We start from the raw sequence: 19,718 nt of genomic DNA on the forward strand, positions 1-19,718 counted from the left end.
CAAGTGTGTGAGTGTGTGGCTGTTAACAAGTCTCGACCACCAGAGCGCTGCATCGCCTGTGGCCACTGGAGGCGCTGTGTGTAGTACAGTACGCCCAGCCAGTAAACAGACAGCCATCTGCCGCAGTCGGGAACGCAACGCGGAGCAGCCAGCCAGCGAGCGACTAGCGGGAATGGAAAATGGAGGACTGACCTAAAGGAATCGCGAGGACATAATATCGATGATTTGGTCGTAGGTGGGTAACTCAAAACAGTACAGAAAGTTAATGCACGCTGGTGTGTAAATGTGTGCGGTTTCATTATTTTAACACTTAGTTGTCGCTTCGCCATGGGATGGCAAACAAAAAAAAGAGTTGCGCGACGTGAGGGGTTTTGGGAAGACGACGCGGCTAATGAAGTAGCTCGTAAGGCTAAAGCGTAACCTTGTTACCCACTCCCCCCGGTTCGTTTATAGCGGCTGTGTTGTTGTGTCCGGTGCTTTGATGCCAATGTGCGCACTTTAATAAAGGTTTACCAAGTGTAACTTTGAGGAGTCTTAACGGCCTGGTAATCGTCTTCACCCCGTGTATTTAGGCCTAGTCTGCCCCTTTTTTTGGGGGGGTTTCTCTCCACAGCTAGCATTAGGTGCTTCAGATCCACGTTTTTTAGCATGAGCGCTTCTATGCTATCTATCGATTTTTAACAATTTCGATTATAACAAACCGAATCCACATGGTCTTTGGCATGCAGTGGCACACATATAACACGCGGATAGTCCATAATCATTGCGACGACCCATGACGGCAATCGTCTTGAATGCGGGGTGTTGTTAACCCGCTATGCATGCAGCCGTAAGTATACGGGATTACCGTAGCGTTAGCCGGTCTGACGTTAGTATATGATGCGTGGCAGTGGTTTGAGTCCATCTGTGTGTGTGTGTCGTTTTAGTTTGATATCGACACGCTGTGCATGTACCACTTCCATGTGCTTGGGTGTAATGGGCTCGTTGGATTCAGCTCCGCAGCTTACCGCACGATGCAAAGTTGTACGTTGTCATGATGTTCATTACTTGATAACACACCGTACGCAAACTGTACAATGTTCAATGCGTCGTGGATATTCAAATGTTAAAGTAGAGATGGTGATTATTGCTGGGCTAAAGTCTTATCCGCGGGTCCCCGCCCCAGACTTCGTTGGCAACAATTGTTCCTTTCACGTGGCTTGGTGGTTACGCGACTGGCAAGTCCGTCTTCTGTCCTCCTCGCAGCGATTGCATCTCTTTTCCCAGGACTATCTAACGCATGTACAGCAAATCAAATGTTATCTCTATTTTTATTTGTCAATGTTTTGGTGATGCAAGTAAAACTTGTTTAAATCCAAACCCTAAACATTTTGTGTTTAGCGGTTTAATAGCTTCATAACTTGTCCAGTGACGCTTCTTTGATTTAAAGAAGTGCTCCAGTTAAATGTAGCATGTAACCATGCAGTGTTATTGTTTCACCAACAAATAATTGCATGCACTTTCGATTGTCTTGCGTCTGTGTGTAATGTACAATGTTAGTCTGACGTGTGTTTTCCTCTGTCCTTAATATCCAGTAATCCCGAATCCACACAGATGTCTTCTAACTAGACACCTTTCTTATGAAGAAGCACATTGTTATGGCCCATCACCACTGAACTGCAGGTACATTTAGAGAGGACGCGTTCTGTTGTTTTTGAAACGCATGCTAAGCTCTGGTTCTATACACCAACTGATTTATATAAATTGGCACTGGTTATTATCCTGTAGAAAGCAAGCTGTTGATATAGCTATAACAATATCATGTGACGGTTCCAACAGCTGGTTTGTAAAGAACCCATTGTTTTTTGTCAACGGATAAGCTTTTGGATGAGGCTGTTAAAATCTGCCACAGCACTGCGTATACTGTCTACATTGCAGCACATATGCCATGTACACTGAGAAGAGTAACCCCACGGCTGGTCTCTTGTGCTTGTCTTTTTTAACCGTAGTGATTGAGGTTGAAAGTAGTACTTGACTCCATCATCTATGGAGGAGAATTTGAGCCCTGTGCTCTCTCTAGCTCCCCAGCCAGAGCAGAGCCAGGAACCTTTGGATAGCTGCGCTCAAGGTACCTTGCACAAGTATCTTTTCACTTGGAGGGTGGTGGGATTCATAGGCTTTCTAGAGGTCCTGTGCATTCAGTTAACAAGTTTAGGAGAAGGCTTAATGCCCCTAAGTCTTATCTAAATAATGTATTTTTTCCGCATTGGGTCATCAATTGCTGCAGGCTACTCGGCCCAACTTTCCCTACATTAATGACCGCGCCTCGTATCTCAGCAGTTGCGTCTCGTATCACAGCCCATGTGATCCACAACCATTTTGTTTAAGTATACCGGGGCCTCCGTAAAGCCCAGAATACCAATCAGATGTGTTCTACCTTGCAGAATAAACAGTCCTTAGTTAATATGCAGTGCTCTTTGCGGGACAAACATTTGCGGGTTGTGTATGCCAGTTGTGAAAACTAATATTACTATTTTCTAATATAAATCGCAATATTTGACTGAAGGATGTGATTCCTACTGCCTGACCCAATGTCATTCCTCATACCAGTGTCCTATCTAGAGTAGATCTATGTTCCAGAAGATGAGCTATATGGACACGTTTGTTTGTTTGTTTGTTTGGACACGTCGCTCTCTCTTTAGGAGCTTGTAGATCATTGGTCCGTTAAGTCCGTAAACTAGGCATTAGTGCCGTGTTAGCACCTTGAGCTCAGTATTAGCTCTCAGAGAGTATCTCTGGTTAACTAGTAACTGTTTGTCAACAGCTGCTGCTGATACAGAAACCCAAGCGGAGGCCGAGTGTCAAGAGCCCGGGGACAATGGCGCTAAAGAGCAGCTAGACGAGTCTGACCAATCTCCCAAAACCACCACCACCGCCGGCGGCGGCGAGGTGAGGAAGACCTGGGGTTTCCGTCGGACCACCATCGCCAAGAGAGACATGCCGGTAGAAGCGGCCGTTGAGCCCCAGGAGAGCCGCGGCGGCGCGGTCCGCCGCAGCGGCAGGCAGTCCAAACGCACGGACAAGCTGGAGGAGTTCCTCTCCTCCACGGCCAAGAGGGCGGCGCGGAGGAGCGGCCCCTCCAGCATCGAGAGCGGCGACCCGCCGTCACAGACGCCGACGGACGCGGAGACCGCCTCGGAGGCCAGCTTCGACGGCAGCGCAGACGCCAAGGCGGCGGACGACAAGTCCCCCTCCCCGGAGAGGAGGACGAGGAGCGGCGCCAGGAAACCGCCGGCCGGCAAGGCCCGGAGGGGCAGGACGACGAGGAGCGGCGGCGGCGGCGCCAAAGACGACGGGAGCTCGGAGAACGACGAGGACAGCGGCGACGACGACAACGACGCCGCCGCAAAGGACCAGCCGCAGAACAAGAGCCAGGAGGAGACGCCGGACGACGTGGCAGAGGACTGTCCCAAAGACGAGGTGAAGAAGGAGGGCGGCGGGGATTTGTCGCAGGCCGGCCCAGAGCCGGAACCTGAGAAGCAGGAGCAGGCTGTGAAGCAGGAGCAGCAGAAGGAGGAGAAGCCAGAGGAGCTCGACGAGAAGGTCAAAGAGGAGCCCAAAAGGGAGAATGAAAAAGACAGCGAGGAGGAAGGCAAGGAGAAGCCTCCGGGGGGCTTTGTGAAGCGGGGGCCAATCAGAACCTACACCAACAAAAAGAAGGTCACACCGAATAAGAACGCCACGGTGACGCCCGCTGTGGGTAAACCGCCACCTGCACCCGCCATGAAGGGAGCCTTCACCGCGAGGAGAGAGCCCAACCGGCCCAACGCCCAGCCGTCCACGCAGAACCGCAGGTCTCCAGAAGGCCCCGGCGACGACGAAGAAGACGACGACTCCATGACCACCACGTCCACCACATCGTCCTCCTCGTCGTCTGACTCTGAGGAAGCAGGCTACGACCCCAATGCCCTCTATTGCATCTGTCGCCAGAAGCATAACAAACGGTACACCCCCTTTTCCCCTTTTCCGGAATGCCTTATATCTAATCCTGTTACAATTTTCTATTTAGCAGGTATTTTTGGTCCAAAGCAGGACTTGTGTGGTAGATTGTTGACTCATTCAGACCCTTTGCCTGGGAGTCAACCACCCGCTCCACTGTACTATCACGTATTTGATGTTGGTCTGGTCACTCATTCATTAGTGTGGATTAAAGCCACCTGCCCTTGTTCCGACAGCACGGCCGCTTAACGTTGTTTTATGTGCGCGCGGCCCAGGTTCATGATCTGCTGCGACCGCTGCGAGGAGTGGTTCCACGGCGACTGCGTGGGCATCACGGAGGCCCGCGGGCGCCTCATGGAGAGGAACGGCGAGGACTACGTCTGTCCCAACTGCACCGCCCGCAAGAGCCAGGTGCTGCGGCCCGCCACCGGCGCTCTGGCCACGGGCCTGGGCCTGGACGCCGCCGCCAAGGCCCTCGCCGAGTCCCGGAGAGCCGAGTCCGGCCCTGGGTTCAACCAGGCGAGCGTGGCCTCCTCGGTGCTGGGGGGGGGCGCCGCGGAGGAGAAGCTGGGGGACGACCCGGGGATCAAGGGCCGGATAGAGAAGGCCACCAACCCCACCGGCAAAAAGAAGATAAAGATATTTCAACCGGTATGTTCTGGTGGCGCAATAAATGTCTGCGCATCCCTGTTTGCAGTTTAAAGCAGGAGAATGTTATATTTAATTATTGTAAGGAATTGCACAACTTCCTTTTGTTTGGCAGTGTAAAACAACAACAAGAACCGCTGAAACAATGGTTTGACTGTTGTTGTTGTTGCAGCGCTTAGACAACTTGTCATGGTCCGATGCGACGTTGCAATGTAATTGTGTCTGCTCCGTGGCTCTAAGCAGGCACTACAGCAGACAGCCGGGCTGAAGTCACCACCTGCCGCCGACCAGAAGGTGGCGCCAAACGCGGAGCAGAAAGTAGCCTCCAACGTGGAGGTGAAGACCTCGCCGGCGGTGGCGGCGCCGCTGGGAACCGACCAGGCGGCGGTGGACGTGAAGGCCGACAGCTCCTCCCTGCCCAAGTGCATCGGGCCGGGCTGCGAGAACAACGCCCAGCCGGACTCGGTCTACTGCGGCAACGTGTGCATCCTGAAGCACGCGGCGGCGGCCATGAAGTCCTTCACGGACGCCAAGGAGCCCAAGGAGGAGACGGCGGGTCAGAGGAAGCCAAGAGCCAAGTCTACTGCCAAGGTAATGCGGGACCGCTACAGACGCAGCGACGCCTTTTGGGGGGGGGGGGGGTCTCGGGTGTGTAGAATATTAATGCAGATGTTGTCTCCTTGGGCCCACGCTAACTTGTGATGTCAGGATCTGTGGCCGCCGAATCGGAGTTTGCTAGTTTGTCTTGGGTATATCTGGACTCGTCCGCCTTGTGAATAAAATAAAACTTCTACACGTCTTAATTTCCATAGACTATGTATGATTTGCTGTTTAGTTTTTGTGTATATAAATTGTTATTTCAGTTTATAACGTCATGTAATGTCGTTGTGGAGAAGCAGTTACGGGGAAACCCCCAGCTTATTTTGGGGGTAATCCCCCGATGCTTTGCCAGAATGTTTAAATGTTTTCTCATGTAAATAAACTGCCCGTTTAAAGTTTGGTTTGGGTAAACCAGCAGCTGCTAATTATCTACTTAACGTAGCCTCACATTAAGGGTTTTTAATGCGACTATTGCGGCATTATTTGGCATGTGTATTATCATTTTGTGGTTTTTATTTGTCTTTTGAAATGAAGTCCTTGATCTATATGCTTTTATAATTGTAACTTCTATATACATGGCTCTAGACATACTCTTGCTAAAGCTAGCCAAATGTTACAAAATGGCGTAAACATGAAATGAAAAGAGTCTTAACGAGGGAGTGGCCGTGTACTTCCAAGTACAGGATGAGGATCCCAGATAGTAGATATGAACCATGCACACGGTAATGTATTAGCTGACCTTTACGGATCCAAAATGGCGTAACCTCAAAGGCAGGCTTGTTTTTTTATGATGAATCATTGACTAGGTCGTCTCTGCCACCTTCCTATTCCCTCTGCAGGCATGTGTATTGATTCTTCATTCCACTCCCTAACCGTTGTCATTGTTTGTGGTTTGAATGTAGGGCTAGCCCAATCAGACATTGTGACGCCATCATAATCTTGGTTACAGGGAAATAGAGCTGGTTGCATTTCTGTTGCAGGCTGCCTTTCTTTTTATTAAGTAATAAGACAATAAGTCTTTTCAGTCTGCAAAGACCCCATTAAAGCAAAAGGTGCATTGATTTATTGAATCAGTGGTCTTCTTCCACTGTAGTCGTTGTGGAAGGGTTTTTACATTAGTTGGGCTGGTGACTCTTGAAGATCTTTATCAAGGCTGTGTAAGAATCACATTTGCATATTTTGTTGAATCAACACCAATGTAAACTGTAAGCATATACAAAGGCAAATCTAATGATTGGTGTTTTAAAACTGCTCCATTTAAACATATTTTACAAGTCATGGTCCTAAGAAATGAAGGATTCAATTGGTCAAAGGAGAAAAAAAACACTTTGCCCCCTGCAAAACACAAGATGCTAACTTAGTTTATCTTGGTTGGATAACGAGTTGAGTGGTTGTTGTTGGATGGCAGTGCCTTGATGACAGGCCAGTATGTGGCAAACAAATCCAGTCATCCTAACAGCCTTAGTGAAATCTGATAACCATCTTATACAATTAGATGAAACCGAAGGGCCTACCATACAAATAAAAAGGAAAAAAAAGTGAGGAACGAGCCCAAGTTTCACAAATTTTTGCACCATGCATGTAACTTCATGTTAACACCAAATAACAGCTAATTGTACTTTTTTCAATGATGTTCTGGTGATGTTACTGGTGTTACGTGGTGGTCAAAGATATATATATATATAGATAGATAGATAGATAGGGTTAATTTCTCAAAAGGAGAACCACTGCATTAGCTGACACTGAAATAATGCAGGATAATGTAAAACGTACTTATTCAGCGTATTCTCTCTCTACGTCTGCTTGTCTCCCTCTCTCTCTCTCTCTCTTCCCGTCTCACTGACTGTTTCTCCCTCTCCTCCCCCCCCCCCCCCCCCCCCCCCCCCTCCAGAGGAGCTCCGCCGGCAGGAAAACGTCGAAGGCCACCGCGGAGGAGTCTGAGGACGACAGCGAATCAGACGACAGCGAGGAAGACAGCGACGCCGAGCCGCACGGCGAAGACGGCGGCGGCGGCGACGACGACGATGACGACGAGGAGGAGCAGCACGCCAGGGAGCACCCGCCACCGGCAGCCGCCGCGTCCTGGTCCTGCGACCATAATTACAATGCCGTCACGCCAGAAAAGACTACACCCATATCACCAACAGTGTTAAACAAAAAGTGTATGTATCTCTTTAGACGGTCTCCGTAAATCACGCCTTACCACTGCCTATCTCTTCACACTGGGGGGGGGGCGGTGGGGTGGGGTGGGGGGGTCTGTGCATACATCGGCTGTATGTGTCCACATCCTAGTTTACGTGTAACCATAATGCCTTTCTTTTATTAATATTGATGAACCACGCATGAATGCACAGAATGCAGGATATTGTCAGAAGAGAAACCTATGGTAACGCCAGACATTAATAGGTCACTTGAATGTGTTATGTGATAATTGATCTGGAGGTTTTATTTTTTCTTGTTGCCGGGTGGAAAGGTAAGTGACGACTGTAGCGAGGTAAGTATTTGATCAATTTTCTCGTTGAGTTTTAAGCACAGGTTGTTGACAGACACTCAAGGGTCTCCGATGAAGACTCGTATGACAGGGACAAATGGTGGGCCCCGGCCGCTGATTCTCACTTCCTCTGAGCTGCCTAAAGTGCCTCCCTGTGTTTTGTAACTGAAATGAAAATCACCCGTTTCTGCGTTTTCTTCACCTGTGTGCGGGTCTGCCACCTGATTTCGTCAGCTGTGCAGTCAGTGAGGTTCAGTGAGTTCCTTGCGTCTCCAGCAGGTAGGTTTCTGTGGCTTTTGTTCTCAAAGAGTTTAAGGGAGCAAATACTATAAAGCTACTGTAGCTCCCTGTTGACGCTGGGCATGAAAATGTCTAGCACAACCCCGGGCTGTACCCTTACTCTTCTGGGTAGCAGGCTGCTTAGCACTTTTAAGAAATAATATTTATTGATTGTGATGCGTCACCACTGATGGCAAACTGGCTTTAAAATAAAAGGTGAATATGACAGCTTTTTGGATGCCTCGATTGATTGATGTGAGCGGTGTCTTGGCTTGCTGTGGGGTTGCTCTGAGCAACCAATTTTTTTTTAAACGAGCATGGGTGGCTGACCCACACACACATACGCACCTACCCCCCCCCCCCCCCCCCCCCCCCCCCCCGAAGATGGCTACCACGGCCGCCTGCACACCCAGCCTACCAAGAGGGGGAAAAGGAAGGAAGTTCTGCCTCTGCATCAGACCAGACGGGAGTCACCGCCGTAGGAGCTGAGAGAGAGAGAGAGAGAACCACGGCAGCACAACACAGACCTTTGGACCCTAACCCCAGAAGGCCAGCAGTCCACAACCCAACCAAGGAGAGCGGTCCACAACCCAACCGTGGAGGGCGGTCTACAACCCAACCGAGGAGGGCAGAAGAGGACGTTTTCACACACCCCTACACTTGATAGTGGCTTCACCTCTGATGTTTTTTTTTTAAAACTCGTCGGTTTTTGAATTGCCCAGTTCGTTTGTCTCCTATGAGGGCTCACAGTGCGTTGTTTGTTGGTTATTGGTTATTATTAAGGGCCACGGTCTGATGCACCACAAAGGCGTTTTGCTGTAGATGATACTTTAGGAACCTCGGTGGGAATTTTTGGGCAGTATCGTCACTACTGCATTTTATACAGTGTGATATAATACCTTTTCTCTTGAGTCTCAACGTGCCTGCATACTGATTATTAGGTGATTGACATTCGATGGCCTTGGAAAGACTGCTTTTTTTGGCTGCTTTGAATTTGTTCTATAATGTTGCTCTACAACATTTATTCAGGTTTTATACGTCTTCGGTTGATATATTGTACTCTGTGATTAACTCCTCTTCAAGAGAACTGGTTAGATTCCCATTAGTGATTTGAGTACTAAATATGGATTTGGAAAATAAGGTATTTGTTACATGTGGAGTGACACCTGGGCACATGGGCACATTTTACTACAGCAGCTGAAGGTTTTATACTGACACACAACTGGTCGTATCTTACTTTTGTGCTATGGGTCCAGATTCCTCAACCATTATATAACTGCCATGGATGAGTCAAAGATGTAAGTGAGCTTTCTCTCCCTTAATCCAAGAGCATAACAGCAGAGGTGGATTAGGGTTGATTATATTGGTGTGAAGATCTGTTTATGGTTATCTAATGTGTGTAAACAAATGACAAGTCGTATTACTGCTAATTAACTCAATATGCAACACATTCTGAAAGGACAAGAGTCTGTTGGTTTCTGCTGCATTGAAGCACTGAACAGTGTTCAAACAGAGCATATAGGGTGGAAGAGAGTTCAATTATAACTGAACTCAAAACAACATCAAACTTGGATTTGCTTTCAGAATTTCACACATACTATCATTACATATGACCCATATTTTTGCTATTATAATTCTGACCTAATCCTTAATATTTAACTCATTTCACATTGCTTGAAGCTGGAAAAATGACACTAATTGTTGAACGATGTAAATAAAACCAGCAGTGGTCCTCCTGTTGGATGTTTTTCAGGATTGTGTGCGTTGGGGAGAGAGTTGGATCGACGTGTTCTACATTCACTGAAATCCATTACGTAGGAAATGTCAACTGAATTCTATGTTGTACACACGTTTCACTTGCGTACCGTTGCCACACCATTAACTTGTACATACGCTGTTTTGTCCTTTTACAGAGTTGGCATCCATATGCAAACTCCGAGCATACCATCAATCTCTTCTCCACCATACGAGCAGTGACACGCTCCTGCAGTTTGCGTCCCAGTGCTGAAAAGTGTACGTAAAGTACGAGCGAAGGGTACGTGTTTATTAACTATTCATTTCATTTCCATGTGTCCACAGTGCCCCCCAAAGAAGAGAAGCAGAGTGAGAAGGTTAAGGAGCAGCTTGAGGTTGAGAAGGTCGAGAAGCCCGCCGCCGCCGCCGCCTCCACGACGGCAGTCAAAAACAAGAAGTCTCCGGCCTCCAAGCCGGCGAAGGCCAAAGGCCGGAAGGCGTCCCCTCAGGGCAGCTCAAGGGCGACCCGGAAGCAGGCCACCGCCGCCAGCAGCAAACCCGCCCCAAAGTCCAAGAAACCGGGCGCGCCCGCCGCCCCGACCCCTTCCACGTTCCCCGGCGGCCCTGTGCACATCACGGGAGCACTGAGGGTCACCAAGTCCAACTTCACCATCCCGAAGAAGCAGGCTCCGCAGAAGGACCCCCCGTCCAACAGCCACTCCTCCTCCTCCTCCAGAGTGCCGTCGTCATCATCATCGTCGTCAGCCTCCTCCTCTGCCCCGTCCACCCACTCGTCTTCCAGGCCTTCCCAGCCGACCGCCTCCCCGGCGCCGACCGGAGCCCCGGCGGCTCCACCCAACAACCAGATGAGGCAGAACATCCGGCGTTCCCTCACTGACATCCTCTACAAGAGGTGAGTATCTCTTTTGCGAACGTGACACACTACACACTACGAGATGTCAAAACACGACCATGTTCCCAATGCTGGTGTCTCGAATGACCTCTTTTTTTTTTAGGGAGGCAAGGATTCACTTTAACGGTTGTCCCCCGTGTGTGTGTGTCGTGTGTGATCAGGGTGAGCGACAGCGACGACCTGAAGATGACCGAGAGCGAGGTGGGCCGGATGGCGGTGTCCATCGAGAAGGAGATGTTCAACCTGTGCATGAACACCGACAGCAAGTACAAGAACAAGTACCGCTCCCTCATGTTCAACCTGAAGGACCCCAAAAACAAAGTGAGTGTGCCGACAAAAATGTCATCGGCCCCTTTCCCCGTCATCTCATTGACTGGATCAACGTTGTTTGACACCGTGAGTTAGTTAGTCGCGCGGTCTTCAGAGTCGACTGCGAGCGGTACTCACACGTTGCCTGTGGTGCTTGTGTGTCAGGGCCTGTTCTACAGGGTGGTGTGGGGGGATGTAAGTCCCTTCAGGCTGGTCAGACTGAGCGCCGAGGAGCTGCTCTCCAGAGAGATTTCCGAGTGGAGGAAGCCTGACTCTGAGGTAAAGTGTGTTTGTTGGTACGCCGGGGAAAAATGAGGCGTTGACATTTCTACCTCTCAAGCGAGACAAATATGTAACACAAGCTCATTGTTGTCGAATTCAAAGAGTCTACATAGTGCAATAAAGGTATGGATGCCTTTTCGTCCGTGTTGAGTAGGTTTGATTGTTGAGTAGGTTTGAACGCATTGTATGTATGTATGTATTTCCATGACTGTTGATTAGTTATTTATGCGTTCAAAGTCAGGAATCATAATCCCACTTGTTCCGCCCCTCCAGTCCCACAGCTCGAGTGGCCGATCCCACTCAGGGTACTCTAAATCAGGCCACAGGCGGGAGTCAAGCTCCCATAGCCTGGATCTGGAGGACGCTCCTCCACCGACGTCCGATGCCGATGTATGTATCCCTGCTGCCTTGCCACCTTCTCGCATGGCTTCCGCTGCAGTAAGTGGTGGCATGCTCTTCTCTTCCTCTCCAAAACACGTTTCCCTTTTTTTTCGTGGCTTCACTGGGTTCTACTGATATCTTCACATCACAAAATGCTTGTGTTAACAAACTCGTCGCCTTACGCCTGCGCTCTGTTATTCCTCTTCTACGACAACGTGTCTATTTCCTCGAAAGATGCACCGTGCACACTAGCAGTGCCTTTCCCCACCCCCCCCCCCCACACACACACACACACACACATAGTGTAGCTGTGCGTTGTTCTACCGCCTGGCTTATTGAAGGCGGAGAGAGACTTGAGCGGTGTTCTCCGTTGTCCTCAGGACCAAGAGGAGTCGAGCGCCGCACCGTCCTCCTCCTCGGCGGCGGAGGCGGCGGCCGGCGGCGGCGGCATGCCAGACATCTTCAGCAGCATGCTCAACGACACCACTGCCGAACACAAGAACCACATCTTCGACATCAACTGCAAAATATGCACAGGTAAATAATCATAAACATGAAAACTTTTGAACCCTTTTTAAAAAAGAAAAGTATACATAGGCAAGGCAAGGCAACTTTATTTATTCATACACAAGGCAGACTCAAAGTGCTTCACATATAAACATTGTCATACAATAAAAGAAAATAATAGATAAGTAAAAAGTAAAATAGATAGAAAATAAAGTCAAAGTTGAAAAAAAAAACATTTTACAACATATGATATACATATAAAAAAAAGACAAATCTCGACTGCGTCACACACACACACACACACTGTTCTGCACCTCCAGGTCAGAAGTCAGAGGACGAGCCGGCCGCCAAGAAAGCCAAACTTGCCAAGAAGCCCGAGGCCAAGCCGCCCCGCCAGGAGCCGCGGTCGTCCAGGGAGGCCCTCCCTCCTCCTGCCGCCTACCAGCCGCACATGCCTGCAGCCTACCCCCCGCCTCCGGGGCCCCAGGCCTATCAACAACAACACCAGGACGCCCTCTCCTACCACCAGATCCCACCCGCGTACCAGCCCGGCATGGACACCGGCCCCGTCCCGTCCGAGCCCCAGGCCCAGCCCCTGCTCTACCAGGACGACTTCGGTGGCCTGGTGCAGCCGGTCATGACCCCCCCCGCCGCACCTGTCGCCATGCCGACCGTATCCTCCGTGAGCATCACCCGCCGGGACCCCCGCATGGCCCGGCACGGGGCCAGCGTCACGGTCACCCAGACCCCGCCTCAAACGCCGCCGGTGTTGCCCCTCTCGTCGTCCTTGTCATCGTCGTCGGAGCCCCCCAACCCCCTGGCCGCCGTCGCCCCCCCCTCAGTGGAGCTGGCGCTCAAGGGGCCTCTGCCCATGCCTCCGGCCCCCCCGCCTTCAGTGACCTCATCCAAAGCAGCGAAATCCAGGTACAATGTCTAGTTATTTGCGTCGGGGCTAGGTTATTTTCCTTCCGTATTTTTCGACATCTTGTCTGCAGTTTAGTTGACGTGGCTTTTTTTTTTTTTTTAAATGTATGCGTTTTTTGTATATACTTTTAGATTAATGCTTTGTTTTGGTCCCACAGTTCCAATGACCCTCCCCTGGAAGGGGAGACGGCCATCTTCCTCCACGGCCAGGAGAAGATCTGGAAGGGCTTCATTAACATGCAGTCCGTGGCAAAGTTCGCCACAAAGGCCTTCTTGGTGTCCGGATCCTTTGAGTATCTGAAGGAGGTTGGTTCTCTATAAACACCTTATTATAATAATAATATAGTCTCTTTCTCTCGCTCCCACTCTTCCCTTATGTGTATGAAATCCCTTTTTTTTTTTTTCAATCTAATCCGAATCTAATCCAATATTGGTGACCTTGTGCAGGACCTGCCCGACACCATCCACATCGGCGGCCGCATCTCCCCCAGCACGGTGTGGGATTACGTGGGGAAGCTCAAGACCTCCCTGTCCAAGGTTGGTGTCACAAAGCTTCTGTCTGAAAGACTCTCTCTCTCTCTCCATGCCTTTTTAAACTTAACTTATATTATAGCTCATAACATGACATCTTCTTTAATCTCTTTCTCGCCCCCCTTTCATTCCTTCCTTCTTTCTCCCTTTTTCTTCAATTCGTTCTCTTTCATTCATTCTCTTTTTCTTTCTTTTCACCCTTTCTTTCCTGCTCATTCACACTTTCCTTTCTCTCTCTCTCTCTCTCTCTCTCTCTCTCTCTCTCTCTCTCTCTCTCTCTCTCATTCCTCACGTCTTTGTGCGGTTCTCTCCTTCCCCTGCCTCTCTCCCCCCTCCTCCTCCTCCTCCAGGAGCTGTGTCTGATCCGGTTCCACCCGGCCACGGAGGAGGAGGAGGCGGCATACGTGTCCCTCTACTCGTACTTCAGCAGCAGGAAGCGCTTTGGTGTGGTGGCCAACAACAACCGCCGCATCAAAGACCTGTATCTGATCCCGCTGAGCGCCCGCGACCCGCTGCCCTCCAAGCTGCTGCCCTTCGACGGCCCAGGTACCCACCGCCGCCGTCCCCCGGCTGGGGGGGGGAAAAGAGCCAACCGCCACACAAAAAGTTTATAATACGTTAGAGTACAGCGCCTTTGATTCCACCGCATGGTGGGAGGCTGTAGCCCTAGTTTATTTAATTTTTTTATTCTTTCCTGGTTATGCACCTCTGTTAGGCCTGGGCGATGTGGCTGAAAGACATATCACGATATGACTTGATAATATTGATCGATATCGATAACTATTGATCATTTTAATTACCTAAAAAGAATAGGAATTAGCATGCTGGATTTAAACACTTCTGGTTAACACTTAATATGACCTTCCACTGTTCTTCATTGATAAATACTCCAATTTCAATACAACAATGAAAAACACTCAAATATTGTAAATAAGTATGGAACCGTGTTTGTGTAACAAACCCAGCTGCTAGATTCAGTGGTCCAGTCTCTTATCGATGTATATATTGAACATGTTTTATATTGATATTGATCAAAAGTCTATCACGATACGATCATTTATTGTTTTATTGCCCAGGCCTAACCTCTGTACTAAATACAATCTGACACATGTCACACGTTTGACGCATGGTTTCTGATGGGTAGGAGGGTGGGCAATTCAAGTTGGTCACCTTATCAATCCTGTTTCTTTTTTGTTGGCCAGATTATTGTAGCCGTTCCTAGTAGACCAAATTAATTTGATCACATGTTTAGAACACGTTTAGAGTCTTATCATGCATTGGGACTACCCTGCAAACCACTCACCAGGTCGGGACTTGATGCAGAAAAAGGAAGTGCAACAATTAAAGAATATAGAATATACATTGTATATTGTGTATATATTGTTGTTTTTACAGTTTTTCGACATCATTGCAAATGAGGGTCACCCCTCAATTGATCTTTCGAGTATAAACAAAGGTTAAATGAAATGAAATGAAACATGATCCAACTCTTGGTGTTTTTATATACTTATGTATATATTTAAAATATAGTTCACCCCGGTATTTTCTAAGATGTTTGTGCTCTGTGCTCATGCTGCAGGACTGGAACCGGCCCGGCCCAACCTGCTGCTGGGGCTGCTCATCTGCCAGAAGGACAAGAAGCGCGCCGGAGCTCCGTTGGAGCACGAGGAGAAACGATCCAAGCTCCAAGCCAAAGACACGGACGACACCGGCCTCCCCAAGCCTTTGGCCTCCGTCAAAGCGGAGAAGACTCAGCGATCCAGCTTGGAAATCCCCTTCAGCACCACTCCTCCGGGCTCCCCTCCGCCCCTCGCCGCCCCCGGACCCGCCGGCATCTCCTCCATCTTTTCCCTCCTCTCCTCCGTCAAGGCGGTGGCGCCGGTGGCGCCGGCGGCGGCGGCGGCCTCCATGGCCGCCCCCCTCGGCGCGGACTCGCTGTCTTCCTTGGGCGCGGCCGGCGGCTCCTCCTCCTCGGCCGCCGGCGCCACCCCTCTCCAGACCATCCTCAACACGCTGTTCGGCAAGAAGAAGCACGACTCGGAGGCCTCCAACTCCCCCTCGCAGGCCGGCGGCGGCGGCGAGCCGGCGGGCGCCCCGGCAGCTCTGCTGGACCCCATCGTCCAGCAGTTCGGGCAGATCTCCAAAGAGCGGAGCCAGGAGGAGGAAGACGAGGACGACCGGCCGTACGACCCCGAGGAAGAATACGACCCGGGCAAGGGTTACAGCGCCCCGCTGAAACCCGTCCACGCCGCGAAGGAGCCCGCCGTCCCCAAGCAGGCGGAGGCTGCAGCTGCCGCCGCCGCCGAGGCGGACGATGTGGCGTACGACCCGGAGGACGACTCCATCTTCGACGAGGTTAAACCCGCGGCCCCGGGTCCCGCCAAGGCTACAGGAACCAACGGCCCGCCGCTGAAAGACCACACGGACAAGGTGGTGTCCGCCCTGTTCTCCCTGCCCGACGCGCTGCTAACCAAGTCCCTCCTCGCAAACAGTCACCTGTTGCAGCTGGGCAAAAAGGTGGAAGAGCTCGTGAAGTCTTCCTCTGTCGCCCCTTTAATCAACCAGAGACGGGACCCTCGCCAGGCGCTCGCCAGCAAGAGACAGCCCAGCCAGGAGGAGCAGCAGCAGCAGCAGGAGCAGCAGGAGGAAGCGAAGAAGGAGAAGGAGCGGGCGTCTCCTCCGCCGGCAGAGATGCCTCCACCCTCGCAGCCCGACGTCCAAGAACCCGAATTGGCCAAAGTGGACAAAGTCGAAGCCTCTGAACAGTTGGAAGAAGAGAAGGTGCCGCTCGTGTTCCTGCCTCAGCAGGAGAAGAAGGAGGACGTTCTCCCGTTCATGGAGTCAGACATGGAAGAGGTGTCGATTCCCCTGCTGGGTGAGCCGGCGGACCCCGAAGTGAAGGCAACCTTCGTAGAGGAACAAGAAGACGACGAAGAAAAGGAGGAAGAGGAAGCTGAGACGTTCATGGTCGAAACCGAGGAGGACAAGTTCAGCCTCTGGCCTAATTCTGAGCATATTCTCAAAACGGCCGAGGACTCAAAGTACGAGGAGGATCCCGACTATTACGACGACTCTGAAGACACGATGACGTCCTCCATCCCAGTGCTCACGCAGAGCATCGCGATGGGAGACCATTCCTCCCACATGCCGCACATGCCTCCCTCAGGCTACAACGCAAATAAGTACAGACCTCCGGCGGACCTCCCCAAGCCTGCCAGCTTCCCCCCGCCCCAGATGGGGCATCCTCCAATGCAAGGACCACCCTCCATGAATCGTCCACCACCTATATCCATCCCTCCGGCCATACTGCCTAGGCTCTCGGGCCCCCCACCCATGCAGGGACACCCCCCTCCACCCATGCAGGGACATCCTCCACACATCCAGGGACACCCTCCTCCACCGATGCAGGGTCACCCTCCACCCATGCAGGGTCACCCACCACCCATGCAGGGTCACCCTCCACACATCCAGGGACACCCTCCTCCCCCCATGCAGGGTCACCCTCCACACATCCAAGGACACCCGCCACCCATCCAGGGACACCCTCCGCACATCCAGGGACACCCTCCGCACATCCAGGGGGCGCCTCCTATGCACGGGCCGCGTCCCTCGATGCAAGGCGATGGCGGTCAGCAGTACGGCCCGCCTCCCGGCAGCTACCCCCCCTACCAGAACCAGTGGCGCGGTCAGCAGCAGCCGCCGCCCGGACCGCCGCCGCCCCAGAATATAATGCCTGCCAGGGGACCGTCACTCCCCTTCCAGCCCATGGGCCAGCGGGGACCTCCGCAGATGTTTGACCACCCTATGCCCCCCCAGCACATTCGACCACAGGGGCTGCCGCAAGGTCTTCCGATGGCCCCCGCGTTCGACGGACCGAACAGCCTGGCACCGCCGCGCTTCTCCGGGCCTCCTCCTCCTCCGCCGCCGCCGTTCAACTTCCACGGTTCCCGAGGTCCTCCTCCTCCCCCCTTCACCGGCCCTCCTCATTACGACAACCGACCGCCGCCCCAGCAGCCCCACTTCCCCGGGCCCCGGGCACCGCTGCCGCCCGCGCCTTACCGGGACCACGTGTCCCAGGCCCCCATGGCCGAGCCCCCGCGGGGCCCCGGCGACCAGTACGGCAAAGAAGGCGCGGGTGCTTTCAAGCCGGCCATGGAGCCGCACCCACACCCCGGTCCTCTGCACATGTATAAAGACAAGCAGGCGCCGGGTCCCTCCCCGGGTCCCCCCTTCAGGGGCCCGCTGCCGGACCCCTACCCGGACCGACGGGGGCCGCCCGAGGACGGCGGCGGCCAGTCCTTCCATCCGCACGGCCACTACAGAGACCCCCGGGCGCACTCCCCGCCGCAACACCGGGGGTCCTTCGAGGACCCCCGGGGCCCGGCGCCCCCGGAGAGCCGGGGGGGACACCACCCGCCGCCTCATCAGTTCGTCGCCGAGCGCTACCGCCTGGAGAGGCTGCCGGACGAGATAAGGCCGCCGCGCCACAGCGGGCCGCTCCTGCCGACGCCGTCCGAGGGCCCGATCGCGCCGCCGGGCCGCATGGGAGGCCAGAGTCCGGACCTCCACAGCAGGGGGGGGGAGGAGCACTGGCGCCAGCACTCGCCTGACATGCGGCGACGGAGCGGCTCCCAGCGGGAGGACTCAGAGCCCCGCGGGCTCGAGCGCCTCAGCCGCTTCGACGGAGGCCACCGCGAACCGTCCGCCGGACCGGCGCACCTGCCCGAGGAGAGGCAGAGGGAGCTGGCCGAGGACCGCCGCCGGGACAGGGACAGGGAGGGCCCCCCCCATGCGGGCAGGCCCGGGACCTGGGACCGGGAGCGGGACCGGGCCCAGGGTAAGCGCTGGAGCAGAGAGCGGGAGTGGGACAGAAGCAGAGAGCGGGACCGGGAGAGAGACGGAGAACGAAGCCGGGAGCGCAGCAGGGAACACAGCAGGGGCCAAGAGGTGGAGCGGCACAGGGAGCCAGACGTGGAGAGACACAGGGACCCAGAGGGGGAGAGACACCGGGACCCAGAGGGGGAGAGACACAGGGACCCAGAGGGGGAGAGACACAGGGACCCAGAGGGGGAGAGACACAGGGACCCAGAGGGGGACAGACACAGGGACCCAGAGGGTGAGAGACACAGGGACCCAGAGGCAAACAAGAGGCGAGACCGCGAGAGAGTCCGGGACAGAGAGAGGGATCGAGGAAGGGAGAGGGACCCGGAGAGGAGGGAGGGAGAGAGGAAGGAAGGCGACAGGAGGGAAGGGGAGAGGCGGGAGGGAGAGAGGCTGGAGAGGCTGGAGAGGCAGGAGAGGCGGGAGGAAGAGAGGCTGGAGAGGAGGGAAGGAGAGAGGCGGGAGGGAGAGAGGAGGGAGGGAGAGAGGCAGGAGAGGAGGGAAGGAGAGAGGAGGGAGGGAGAGAGGAGGGAGGGAGACAGGCGGGAGGGAGACAGGCGGGAGGGCGAGACGAAGGAAGGGGAGAAAAAGGATGGAGAGAGGAGGGAGGGGGAAAGGAAGGAGGGAGAGAAGAGGGAGGGGGAGAGGAAGGAGGGAGAGAAGAGGGAGGGAGAGAGGAGGGAGGGGGACAGGAAGGAGGGGGAGAGGAGGGAGGGGGAAAGGAAGGAAGGAGAGAAGAAGGAAGGGGAGCGGAGAGACAGCGAGAGGAGGGAGGGGGACAGGAGAGACCACGATCGAGACAGAACCAGGGTTCGCGACAGAGACCGGAGCGAGCGCGACCGCGACCGCGAGCGTGACCGCGACCGCGACAGGCGACGCAGCAGAGATAGAGATCGCGATCGTGGGAAAGACCGTGCCAGGGACCGCGAGCGAGACCGGGATCGGGATCGCGAGCGCCGAGAGAGGAGCAGGAGCAGGGACAAAAGAGAGGAGAAGAAGGAGGCCAAACACGAAGGCTCCAGGGAGAGCGAAAGACACACCGAGGCGGAGAACAAGAACTCTCTGTAGTCCTCTCCCCTCTCTCTCTCGGACCGTGTGTTGCTGTTGTGAGAACAGGCAGAAGCATCCTCTGTAAATGTGATGGACTGTATTTAAGTGGACCTGCAATAGCTATAGACTGACGTTCTGGCGTACTTGTATTGCCGTTTATAAGTGAATGGCCCCGCACATTTCTAAGTGAATGGCCCCACTGTGGGCAGT

At 53.2% G+C, this 19,718-nt stretch overlaps 1 protein-coding gene across 1 annotated transcript; it reads left to right on the forward strand.

Annotated features, from left to right (window-relative positions):
• Positions 1-125: 125 nt before the first annotated feature.
• On the forward strand, positions 126-19,526 carry dido1 (death inducer-obliterator 1; the record flags this gene model as incomplete). Its single annotated transcript, XM_084463458.1, has 18 exons — positions 126-235; positions 1,575-1,662; positions 1,989-2,107; positions 2,804-3,983; positions 4,254-4,629; positions 4,867-5,217; positions 7,118-7,388; positions 10,076-10,643; positions 10,805-10,964; positions 11,118-11,231; positions 11,508-11,624; positions 11,996-12,152; positions 12,443-13,046; positions 13,205-13,352; positions 13,494-13,583; positions 13,928-14,123; positions 15,157-19,000; positions 19,331-19,526. Exons 3-18 carry the CDS (start codon positions 2,026-2,028, stop codon positions 19,524-19,526), a joined length of 8,454 nt encoding a protein of 2,817 aa, XP_084319584.1. The 5' UTR covers positions 126-235; positions 1,575-1,662; positions 1,989-2,025.
• Positions 19,527-19,718: the final 192 nt, after the last annotated feature.

The sequence above is a fragment of the Micromesistius poutassou genome, assembly GCF_964030765.1.
Source record: "Micromesistius poutassou genome assembly, chromosome: 2".
Classification (NCBI taxonomy): Eukaryota; Metazoa; Chordata; class Actinopteri; order Gadiformes; family Gadidae; genus Micromesistius; species Micromesistius poutassou.